The 13,308-nt window shown below is 44.2% G+C and overlaps 1 protein-coding gene across 1 annotated transcript; it reads right to left on the minus strand.

Moving 5' to 3' along the window:
- Window positions 1-2,778: 2,778 nt before the first annotated feature.
- Window positions 2,779-5,619, minus strand: LOC144762082 (uncharacterized). Its single transcript, XM_078647213.1, has 3 exons — window positions 3,771-5,619; window positions 3,303-3,431; window positions 2,779-2,867 (listed from the first exon to the last, which is right to left on the minus strand). The coding sequence occupies exons 1-3, from the start codon at window positions 5,617-5,619 to the stop codon at window positions 2,779-2,781; spliced, it is 2,067 nt and encodes a 688-aa protein (XP_078503339.1).
- Window positions 5,620-13,308: the final 7,689 nt, after the last annotated feature.

The raw sequence follows: 13,308 nt of genomic DNA on the forward strand, positions 1-13,308 counted from the left end.
AATTGAAGAACCGGACCTTTAAGGGGGTCCAGTGGCGCAGGGGACGCCTGAGATCTTCAAGTTCACCTGTGTGGTCACAGAGACACGGAACACTCTATTCATGAGTAGAAGTAAGCATTTTATTTAGCTGCAGCTATGAACAGTGGTCCCAGAAGTACATTGGAGTAAGTTCTCGGGAGACTGCTGCTTCAATCCGCAGCGTACAATCTTATATAGCAATAGACACCCCCCATGCAGCAACCAATCAGCGATGGTTATCTCTGTCATACAGAAACAGTCGTGACTAGGGCACGTTCTGGGTTTTTCCACTCTTGCGCAACCACCGGGTGCAGTCCACCGGCCCCCTCTCTTATCAGTAACACCAGACACACACACACCCATTCGGCCTAACCGCAGGCATGACTCACGGGGCGTGGAGGCTTATCTTGGGCAAGGCTTCCTTGCGAGCTCGCACGAGCAGGGAGGGGACCGGAACATACAGTCTCATGGATCCATTACTATGAGCGTCCGCCAAGTTTTATCAGGTCATGTACCCGCCTGGGCAAGGGCAACCTAAAATGGCGGTGTCGCACAAAAGGGGCGCCTTATGGCCAATTTTACTTTTCTTCATACCAGTAAGTATCCAGTGCACTACACCACCTTCAGGGCATCGATCATCCACTACCACCTCTTCCTGAAAGAAGCGAAGAAGAGTGCCCTCACAAGCTGCATAGAGATCAGCTCCAACCACAGCAAGGAGCTCTTCACCATCGTTAGGGAATTCAGCATCCCAGCGGCCACCGAGAATATCACCACTCCCTCCCAGAATCTGTGAATCACGCTCACTGACTACTTCCATGAGAGGATCACCATCATCTACAGGGACTTCGAACCTCAGCTCTCCACCAGTGACAGACACTACCTCCTTACACCCACTGACACCAACTCTGCCCTCCCACCCTCTTCCTGGGGCCACCTCACCACACAAGACACCACCTCCATAAAGAACTCCATCACTCAGGGGTACCCACTGATCAACGCCCCCACCACATTTTTAACCTCAGGAGCAAGGCGATCTGCTTCGAGCTCACAAACTTCTTGAACAAATACATTGCCATGGCCTCCTTATTGGAAGAGTGGAAACACGCAGAAGTGAAACACCTCCTGAAACTCCTTCAGCAAACCTAGAGCAGCGAAGAACTCCTGACCGATATCCCTGTTCTCGTTCCTGGACAAAGTCCTCGAGAGGACGATCAACAGTTATCTGACCAGACACCTGGAGCACAATTACCTCCTTGATTCGTCCCAGTCTGGCTTCCAAGCCAATCACAGCACCGAGACCACCCTGATAGCAACCACTGATGACATCAGAGCCCTCCTCTACTTCGGTGAGACTACAGCCCACATCTTCCTTGACCTCTTGGCTGCCTTCAACATGGTCTCCCACCAGATCCTGATCAACAAGCTCCTTTACATCGGAAACCAAGGAAATGCCTTTAAATGGATCGCCTCCTACCAACCTGGAAACTCAGAAAATCAGACTTCCGCCTAACTCCTTAGCTGAAGGGCATAATCTGCGATACCCCACAAGGACCCTCCATCAGCCCACACTCTTTAACACTTACATGATCCCCCGCCAACATAGTCAGTTCACATGGACTGAAGGTCATCTCCTACACCGACAACACCCACTTCACCTCCTCCAGCGGCAAATTACACAGGTGCATGACCAACGTCACTGGCTGGATGTAGCACAACTGCCTCAAACTGAAGACGGAAGTCCTCATCTTCAGTAACCATGCATCTCCTTGGAGTGACTCATGGTGGTCAATAAAACCTGTCTTCTCCCCCTTCTCCTATCGACCACGCCTGTGATCTTAGCATCATCCTGGACAACAAGCTCTCCATGAATAAGCAAATCAACATGATCTCCACCATCTGCTTCCTGACAGTGCGCATGTGCCACAAGATCTTCAGCTGGCTTCCTGCCAGCAGTAGACAAATGATCACCCAAGCCATCGTGACCAGATGGCTTGACAACCTGGACATACTGTATGAAGAAATCAATGCTAACCTCCAGAGATGACTGCAGACAATACAGAACTCAGCAGCAAGGCTAATCCTCAACCTCCCACAGCAGACCCACATCACGCCCTACCTCAGGAAACTCCACTGGCTCCAAGTCCAGAAAAGATGCATGTTCAAGGTACTGACCCACGCTTATAAGGCACTCCACAAGGAAGGCTCTGCCGACATCAGCCAATGCTTATTCTATCCCCAGCCCTCCAGACACCTGTATTTCGCCTCCCTCTTTCTCGCTCACACTCCCAGAGTCTGATTCACCAGGCACAGAGGCTGCTCTTTCTCCCACATGGAGGCAAAGACCTGGAATGAACTTCCCCTGCACCCGAGATCTGCCTCATCACTGAATCTGTTCAGGAAAGGACTCAAGACCTGGCTGTTCAACTGATCGGCCCCTCCAGACACCAACTCCTCCCCCAGCACCTTGAGACCCTCATGGGTGATGCAGCGCTTAATAAATACCCACTGATTGAGTCAGTACATTCATATAGATTTATCCCAATGGGGACTTTCTGATGTTGTTTTAACTCTCCATTGCTAATGAATGCCTTGTTACATTCAGTGCAGTGTTCAGGGTGGACTTTTGATGTTGCTTTAGTCCTCCATTTCTTATGAATGATTGTCACATTCAATACATTTATTTAGTTTCTCTCCTGTGTGAACATTCAGATATATTACATTTTGTTTTATAATCGACCCCTTGTCACAATCTGTTCATTAATAGGGTTCCTCACTAGTGTGTATTTGCTGATGCTGGATTAGCTTATTCTTCCCGTTGAAGACTTTATTACACTCTGTACATACATAGGATTTCTTGCCATGTAGATTTTTCTGAGGTCGCTTCAGTTTTCTATTTATTATGAATGCTTTGTGGTATTCAATACATAGATATGTTTTCTCTTCTGTGTGAACTTCCTGATCTTGTATTAAATGTTGCTTTGTAATGAATCCCATGTCATATTCTGTAAATTCATGTGGTTTCTCCCCAGTGTGGACGCTGATATTGTTTTAACTCTCACTTTATAATAAATACCTTGTCACATGCAGTGCAGTTGAATGGCCTACCTCCATTTGGTATATATACTTTGTCACATTTTGCCCACTGATATAGTTTCTCTCATGTGTAAACTTTCTGATGTATTTTTGCAATACATATGGTCTTTCCCCAGTTTGGACATTCTGATGTATTTTTAAACTTTGCTTTGTATTAACTGCTTAGTCACATTCAGTACAGCCATATCGTTTCTCACCAGTGTGGAATTTCTGATGTAGTATTAATCTTTGCCTAGCAATAAATGTCTTGTCACATTCAATACATTTATATGGTTTCTCCCCAGTGTGGATTTTCTGATGTTGCTTTAGTTCTCCATGTGCTATACATGCTTTCTCACATTCTGTACATTTATATGGTTTCTCCCCAGTGTGGATTTGCTGATATTACTTTAGCTCTCCATGTGCTATAAATGCTTCTCACATTCTGTACTTTGATATGGTTTCTCCCCAGTGTGGACTTTCTGATGTTACAGAAGATGTGATTTTTCTAATAAATGCCTTCTCACCTTCAGTGGCAGATGAATTGTCTCTCTCCGTTGTGGATTTTCTAATGTGGCTTCAGCTCTCCATTTGTTATAAATGCTTTGTCAAATTGAGTGCATTCATACGGTTTCCCCACCCAGTGTGGACATTCTGATGTTGCTTTAGCTCTCCATTTGTTATAGCTGATTTGTCACACTCTGTACATTGATATGGTTTTTCCCCAGTGTGGATTTTCTGATGTCGTGTTAGCGCTCTATTTGTTATAAATGCTTTGTCACATTCTGTACATTTATATGGTTTCTCCCCAGTGTGGATTTTCTGATGTTGTTTTAGCGCTCCATTTGTTATAAATGCTTTGTCACATTCTGTACATTGATATGGTTTTAACCCGGTGTGGATTTTCTGATGTTGCTTTAGCTCTCCATTTGTTATAAATGCTTTCTCACATTCTGTACATTTATATGGTTTCTCCCCAGTGTGGATTTTCTGATGTTGCCTTAGCTCTCCATTTGTTATAAATGCTTTTTCACATTCTGTACATTGATATGGTCTCTCTCCAGTGTGGACTTTTTGATGCCGCTTCAGCCCTCCAATTGATATAAATGCTTTGTCACATTCTGTACATTGATATGGTCTCTCTCCAGTGTGAATATTTTGATGTTGCTTCAGCCCTCCATTTGTTACAAATGCTTTGTCACACTCTGTACATTGATATGGTTTCTCCCCAGTGTGAACTTTCTGATGTTTCATTAGATGTGAGTTTGTTATAAATGCCTTGTCACACTCTGTACATTGATGTGGTTTCTCCCCTGTGTGGATTTTCTGATGCTGTTTTAGCTTTCCATTTGTTATAAATGCTTTGTCACATTCAGTGCATTCATACGGTTTCTCCCCAGTGTGAACTTTCTGATGTTGTGTTAACTGTCCAATTGTCATAAATGCCTTGTCACATTCTGTACATTGATATGGTTTCTCCCCTGTGTGGATTTTCTGATGCTGTTTTAGCTGTCCATTTATTATAAATGCTTTGTCACATTCAGTGCATTCATATGGTTTCTCCCAATTGTGGAATTTCTGATGTTGCTTTAGCTGTCCATTTGTTATAAATGCCTTGCCGCACTCTGCACATTCATACAGTTTCTCCCCAGTATGGATCTTTTGATGCAGCTTTAGAGTCTTCTTCCAATGGAACACTTTATTACATTCAGTACATTCATGTGGTTTCTCCACAGTGTGAATTTTCAGATGTTGCTTTAGCTCTCCATTTGTTATCAATGCTTTCTCACATTCTGTACATTTATATGGGTTCTCCCCAGTGTGGATTTTCTGATGTTGCCTTAGCTCTCCATTTGTTATAAATGCTTTTTCCCATTCTGTACATTGATATGGTCTCTCTCCAGTGTAGACTTTTTGATGCCGCTTCAGCCCTCCAATTATTATAAATGCTTTGTCACATTCTGTACATTGATATGCTCTCTCTCTAGTGTGAATATGTTGATGTTCCTTCAGCCCTCCATTTGTTATAAATGCCTTGTCACAATCTGTACATTGATATGGTTTCTCCCCAGTGTGAACTTTCTGATGTCTCATTAGATTTGAGTTTGTAGTAAATGCCTTGTCACACTCTGTACATTGATGTGGTTTCTCCCCTGTGTGGATTTTCTGATGCTGTTTTAGCTTTCCATTTGTTATAAATGCTTTGTCACATTCTGTGCATTCATACGGTTTCTCCCCAGTGTGAACTCTCTGATGTTGTGTTAACTGTCCAATTGTCATAAATGCTTTGTCACATTCTGTACATTGATATGGTTTCTCCCCTGTGTGGATTTTCTGATGCTGTTTTAGCTGTCCATTTGTTATAAATGCTTTGTCACATTCAGTGCATTCATACGGTTTCTCCCCAGTGTGAACTTTCTGATGTTGTGTTAACTGTCCAATTGTCATAAATGCTTTGTCACATTCTGTACATTTATATGGTTTCTCCTCCACGTGGACACTTTGATGCTGCATTAGGTCTTTCATTACATGAAAAACTTCTCCACAGTCAGCTAATCAATATGGTTTCTCTCCAGTATGAAGTTTCTGATGTCGCACTTGCTTTTTCTCCCCCTAATAAATGTTGTGCCACATACTAGTGATATGGTTTCTCTCCTGTGTGTCATTCCGGTACCAGGTTAGCTCTTCCTTCATAATGAGCACCTCATCAGACTTGCTCCTTTAGTATGTCAGAGTGTTATGTCTTCTATGTATATCAGCTGATGCCTAAGGGACAAGTACAGACCTCATTGGGCCGTTTGAGTTTTCTGCTGTAGAAAAAGACTTTAGCGAGGCCTTAGTCTTCATAGGGAGTGATCTCGAGACATACTGTTTTTACATCACTGCCCACACCAATGATGTTTAATGGCTTTACCTTTTTCGTTTATTACTGCATTTATTTCACCTGTTAGATTAAGAAAAAGAAACACTGGATAAGCTTAAATGCACAGTCCATCACAAAAATCTATTGGCATTTAATGATACATTTAATTCTCCATACACACAAGTGAGCTGAAAAAAATCTAGATTGCACTTTCAATGTAAAGATGCAGTAGGCAGAGTAAAGGCATACAATCCTTCTTTGATGTATCAAGTAATATGGACTCAAGGAGTAATCAAGACACCAGAGAAGGTTTCTTCTTCAGTGAGTGAGACCCTCTTCCCATGACACACTACCATGCTAAATTCATAGCAACAAGATGCCTCCTTTCTTATCCAGTAAATGATTCTTATTATCACAAGACCTAACAAATAATACAAGATGGAGCCTGTTAAAAACCTGGTCTCTAGTTGGCAGAGGTATGCACCCTGTCCAAGTAGGGCCCACAACACTAGGCAGGCAAGTCACAACACAATCCTAAATTATCCTGTGTTCAACCCCTGTTAGCTGGGCGCAGAGCAGCCAGGCTTAGCTTAAAAGATAATGTGTAAAGTGTTTGTGCAATAACTCATACAACACAGTAAATACCCCCAAAAAATACTAGGGGTGGGCGTCAAATTCCGTTCCGCCCGCGAAATTTGCGATATTCCGCGGTTCGCAGCGTAGCAGAGATTTTTTTTCATGTTCGCGTTTTGAAAATGCGTTCTCGCGCATGAGATCGCCTTACCGGTATCCCCGCATTCGCTGACGAGTTTTCTAATCTGTTCGCATGCTCCACGAGATGTTGGTAGCGGGGGCGCTATCCTGAGACAGTTCGCGATCACATTATTCGCCTCGCCATCAGACATCGCGAGAGTCTGAGATCGCAAACACGTCATTCGCCACCGCGAGAGAGGGCGTGCAGTCGCGAACAGGTCAATCTCCACCGCGACAGAGAGCATGAGATCGCGAACACGTCAGTTTGGACGGGCGATCGACATTCGGCGAAAGTGTGGTGAAGCTTGCAATCACGAACACGTGAATTTTTCAGTCTGGAGAAGCATATTATCTTTAGCAGCATAAAATCTTCTGTAAATGATGATTTGGATAAAAAAATCCTCAGATTGACATTTGCCTGTCCTTTTTTGTGCAAGGAGTCCTTTTTAAAAAAAAAACATTTTGGTGGGAGAGGGAGGAAGTGCCACAGAGTCTCCAACTTCCTTTTCCTGTCCAGCAGGCTCCTCCCAGTGCTTTTCCCATCTCCGATTCATTCTGCCTTTAGATTTTGAGCTGGAATGATCACTCTGTGTGTCTGCTGCATCATTCAGTATCATTGGATTTGAGGACTTTTGAATTTGATATTTTACAAGTATGTTGGTGTCGTGTCTGTCTGATTTGGGCATTGCAGTTGCTGCACCTACAATTTTTGTACTTATCATTCTTGTTTTTTTAAATTGTTGTGGGTAGCCAGTAGACCCAGAGCTAGTCATGGGTGGGTGCATGATGAAGCAACTGTTCCTTTGATGTCTGTTGAATGTATTTCAAACATCATTTAGGGCATGGATGGCATTGGATTGAGTTGCAAAATTTGTTTTTTTTGGGGTATTTCTGTTTTTGGGTGTGTGTTAAAGAAATGCCTTTGTTGTGTGTGTCTGGTATGTTGGTGTGCACCCTGCAGACCTTGTTTTTCCCTTTGGATTTTTGTTTTTGCATTTTATTGCATTAAAAATGCAAAGCAGTGTGGTTTAGCATGCATCCTTTGCCTGACTTTTATAGGCCTTTTGTCAGTTCATTGTTTCCCAGGCTTCCTGCTTGTTGCTTGGGATTTGTGAAGCTCCATGTGACTGGTTGCCTTTTCTGGTGGGAGTTATTAGTGTGCTGCTTTTGACATATAGGCCTGCATGGTATTCCTTTGTGGTCTAGGCTTCTTGTTGTGGGGCTGGCCATGAGGCTGGTGGCCATTTTAAAGGCATGCAGTGAGCTTTTTGCAATAGGCCTGCATTCATTGTCTGTATTCTGTTTCTTGTAGTTGTGTGGGCCTGGCCATGTGGCTGGTGGCCATTTTGAAGCCCAGTACTGTGCTTTTGCCACATAGGCCTGCAAGCTTGTGTGGCCTTGTCTGCCAACAGGCCTGCTTTCATCCAGTAGGCTCAGCCTCAGAGCAGGTAGCAGCAGGTGCATTAAACAAGTGTTTCTGTGTGTTCTGTTTAATTTAAACATCATTTAGGGTGTGGATGGCATTGGATTGAGCTGCATAATGTGTTTTTTGGGGGTATTTCTGTTTTTGGGTGTGCTTGTTGCTTGTGATTTGTGAGTGTCCATGTGGCTGGTGGCTTTTCTGGTGGGAGTTATTAGTGTGCTGCTTTTGCCACATAGGCCTGCATGGTTTTCCTATTGGCTTACTGCTTCCATCCAACCCCTTTGCCAGCAGCAGCTCCCTAAATGATGTGATGGTCAAATAATTTTATGCCAAACAGGGTCCACTTCCATTACATTTGTATTTTGGTTGTTCTTTCCTATCCTTCCTGAGAGTGTAGTGACTGTGTACACAGTAGTATACCTTAGCCCTTGTTGACAAAGTCTCACAAATGGCTACATTATATCTTTTATTTGTTTGTTTGTACTAGTAGTAATTAAACTACAACAACAAATGCAACATTTGACTAATGTTCTTCTCCTTGCTTATTTACTTTAGGTGCACAAAAAGACAGAGGAGGAGGTATCATCATCACCCATTGTACTGCCAGACAGAAGTCCTGCTGCGCACCACATCACGTCCACGTTTGACCAGACATCTCTGCAACTTGTGCACCTGAGTCCTGCCTGACATCTGAAGAAGATGGCCCAAAAGAAAGCTACCAGGTCCTCCAGTACCAAGAAAGTTGCCGGTGAGAAGAAGGAGGAACATAAAAAGGAAGTGGCACTAACTACGACTGGTGTGACAGACAATGTGTTTTTTGGGACCAAAAAAAAGTACGCCTGCAGCAGCGTTGTCTGGGGACCAAGCTGGGAGATCACCTCCGCACCAGCGGGCCAACACCACCAACCTAGGCCCAAGCTCATAAGTGTCGCAGAGGTAGCCAGTCTACTAACAAGCAGCGATCTTGAAATGTCATTATCGCAAAGTAGTACACAATCAATGCAGGCGGAAACTCAACAGATAAGTGTGCAGCAGCAGGCGCAGCCGCAAGAACAGCAGCAGCCGCAAGAACAGCAGCAGCCACAACAACAGCCCACAATAGTAGTTGTTCCTCCTGAAGTAGGGGCATTTCAGGAAGTCGAGCTTCCTGCAGACAAAGTGGAGCAAGCCACTGTTTCAGAGGATCCATTGTCTTCCATACCCCCAGCAAGGAAAAGGAGGGTTACTCCATCACTTTCTTCTTCAAGCCCTGCTTCTGATGATCGAGATGCTTCTTGGAAGCCACCAGCTCAGCTTAAAATCCCTAGACCTGGCCACCCTGGACGTTCCGCGTATGGGAGGGTCGGCTATTCCGGTCCTCCTGTACGCGGACGATGCCGTCCTACTTGCACGTACAGGCATGGGACTACAAAGACTGTTAGATCACTTTGGCCCTTTTATGGAAGCCCTGGATTTAAAAATCAATACCTGTAAATCCCACATAATGGTGACCGGACTACGCAGGAAAACTATGAAGGTCAAAACCTTTACATGTAACGGAACAGCAATTTCAAGGGTGCCCTTTTTTTGTTACTTAGGTGTTGTATTCGATGAAAGGGGGAACTGGGGTCCCCAGTTGAAACTCAAGGGTAACGTGGTTGTAAGATCTACCACAGCCCTCTTGAATTTTTCAAAAAGACTGGGAGCAAGACCCATGGAGGCTATGATCCGCATTTATAAATCAAAGTGCATGGCAATTGCCTCATATGGGGCCGATATTTGGGGCTATGTCCCAACACCAGGGATCCAAATTATAGAAAACAAGTTTATACGTTCCCTTTTGTCACTCCCACAATCATCCCCCACATATTCAATTCACTGTGAAGTGGGTTTGGGGCATATTTCCGACCACCTAAAAATGGCCCCTTTGTTACGATGGGTTAAAACCTGGCTAAATGAGGAGATCATGCTGAACCACCTGATACTCAAGGACTGCATGGCCCTGGACAGAGCTGATAGAATACCCTGGCTTGCGTATGTTAGAGCGGCATGCGTGAGGCTGGGGCGCCCGGAAATGTATTTATCTCCACAAGGCCTCAGGAACGAGGATGTAGGGTGGATTAAGCGTAACATCCTCAACTTGCTGGAGTCCAAAAGGGAGGAGGTTGAACTTAGGAAACCTATGGTGAGATCAATTTATCAGCTGGTAATCTCCCCAGTCATGGAACCTTATTTGAAGTAAGTGACTAAACCCTACCATCGTTTCCTTTTAGTTAGATTTAGGTTCAACCTCATTCACCTGACGCTGGGTATCTTTATGAAGTGGGGGACCCCAGAAGATACCCCACCCTGCACCTGTGACAGCTTTTCCACACAGGACACGCTCCACTTAGTGATGTTTTGTGAGCACTACCTGGTGGCCCGCAAACATTTTTTATACCCAATCCTGAAGGAACTAAAATTTGTCCAGGTGAGGCCTGCCCTCCTACATTTACAAATGCTTGACTCTGTTCAGGTCACCTACAGTGTAGCCAGTTTTTTGGTAGCGGCAGCGCGCATAAATAAAATAAGACTCACCCAGACTAATTTATTATCACGATGATATTTTCCCAAAAATGTTTTCAGCTTGTAATGTATTGAGGATTGTTTGAAATTGGGGCGGGTTCATTGATTCATGATATTGATTTTACTCCATTTCCTCTTTGTATCAAAGATTTTAATTGCTTTAGATTGTCAATAATGAATAGTAATCAAGTGTATATCTGTATAATTTTAACATGTATAATAATGAATTTTGCATTGCTTTTATGGTTTTTATTAACAGAAATAAAGATATTTGACTGACTGACTGACTGACACACCCTCCAGTTCATCTGTAATTGAAAGTGGAACATCCAGCAACGCCAGAAAGTTCTCCTCCCCAGTTTGGGACCTCTTTTCGGTTAGCAGTAAGGAGGAGAACATTGCTATATGCTCAATTTGTCGACATGCTGTTAGGCGGGGTAAGCTTGGTACAAACTATGGTACCGGAGGCCAAACAAGTCATCTCAAAATACGCCACAGTATTGTGTGGGAGGCTCACCTACTTTGCTTAGAACAAAGTATGACTCAACCCATTGTTATTGGGCATGAAGAATTAGGGGACGATATCGCGGTGGAAGGTGAACAAGAGGGAGACATTTCTAGCCCTGTCCCCAGTAGTGTAGTTGTACCGCCACATCCTCATTTTCATTTGTGGAAGGGGTGGGTTTCCTTGAATTTGTGTCAGCCATCTGCCCTAAATGGAAGGTTCCCAGCCGGTCCTATTTCGCCAGAGTTGCTGTTCCAACACTACATCATGATGTGCTGGAATTGGTTGGACAAGCTATGCAACAGAGTGCTGTTCACAATATCCACCTGACAACAGACATGTGGACCAGTTGCCAAGCCACTGATTACATGTGCATCACTGCACACTGGGTCTCTTTTGTGGGGGTTAGAGATAAGCTATCTGAAGTAGGTGCTGTTGACACAGCTGAGATTTTTAAAGCTACTCGGAAACATGCAACTGTAGCCATGTTCGCCATGGAGAAATCTCATTCTGCTGTAAACATATTGGAAGAGTTTCACAGCAAGGTTTTTGAATGGCTGCACCGAAGAGGGCTTAAGATTGGTTTTGTTTCCACAGATAATGGCAGTAATGTACTTAAGGCCATGGACCTTGGTTCCTATTTCAGGGTTCCGTGTTTGGTGCACTGCATTAACATAATAGTTCAAGACTTTCTGAAAAAAGAAGCCATAGTCAGCAACTTACTGACCACCTGCCGAAGAATATGCACTCATTTCAGCCATTCTTTTAAAGCTCGGAAGCAGCTGAGGATCATTCAACGTGACTATAGAATAGGGGTAGGCGGAATTTGCTAAATTGACTTTTGCAAATTATCGCGAAATTGCTCAAAATCTCCACGAGCACGCAAAACTTTCGCGAAGATGCAGGGAATGCTTTTCCCGCCCGTTCGCATGTGTTTTTACGTGCTTGCGGGGAAATATATCTCCAACTTGCCCATGCGGTCACTAATGGGCACGGCCATCTTGCTCGCAATGCTTATTTCCTGTTGCGGGTCGAATAACGTGTTCGCTATCGCAAACTCTCACGGGAAAGCGCGACCAGCTACCAACAATCCAACAACTCGTGGTGCAAGCGAATGGTTAGGAAAACTTGTCGGTGAACGCAGGGACCCGCTAAGTCGCGTTCTCGTGCACGCGGTCGCATTTTTAAAGTGCGAACAAGGAAAATACTTCAGTTTCGTGGCAGTTTCGTCGCAGATTGCGAACGTTTTGAAATTTTGAGCTCTCTGCGGAACTTGAAAATGTCAAAATATCGCAATTTCCGCGAGCAGAATAAAATTTACGCCCAGGCCTACTATAGAATGGCAGTCAAAGCACTCATCCAGTAGGTGGCAACACATTGGAACTTAACTTATTACATGCTTGACCATCTGTTTGAGCAGTACAGGCCAATCAATGAATATGTCAAGCGAAGAGGGGATGCTACTGTGAAAGGCATGACCCTTCAGATGGACCAATGGTGCCTAGTTAAATGCCTGACTGAGATGCTTCTTCCTTTCGAGGTCTTCACACGTGAAGTCAGCAAGGAGGACTGTACTATGGGCCAAGCTATCCCATTGTTGCAAATGCTAGAGCATCAGCTGAAGGAGGTGTCTGAAGCTTACAAAGGTGTAGAGGGAAAAAAAGAAGCATATGAGTTGGTGGAAAGCTTAGCCCGTCGCTTAGCTGACAATACAAGGGTGCAAAATAAGAACATTACATTTGTGCCACAATTCTGGATCCACGGAGAAAATGGGCACTGAAGACATTAATTCCTTTTCCAGAAATGGATGTTGCCCGGTACAAAACTTGGATAGCTGAGTCAGCGAGTAAGTTGTAAAATGAACGGCTGCTAATTAAAAGCCCACTAGATAAACCCACAAGTACTGCAGCAGGGCATCTGACATCAAGTTCAAATTCGGAGTCTGAGGGCAGTGCGTTTGGCTCAGAACACTCACCAACACTATCGACAACAGCAAGAGCTGGATCATTAGGCCCAGTAAAATCGTTAAACGATTGGTATTTACAGCAAGGCATTGATAAGTCCAGTGCCACTGCTGATGCAAAGAGAAAAGAGCCCGAAGAAAGTTTAGCACCCCTGCACATTGAG

The sequence above is a fragment of the Lissotriton helveticus genome, chromosome 6 (genome assembly GCF_964261635.1).
Source record: "Lissotriton helveticus chromosome 6, aLisHel1.1, whole genome shotgun sequence".
Lineage (NCBI taxonomy): Eukaryota > Metazoa > Chordata > Amphibia > Caudata > Salamandridae > Lissotriton > Lissotriton helveticus.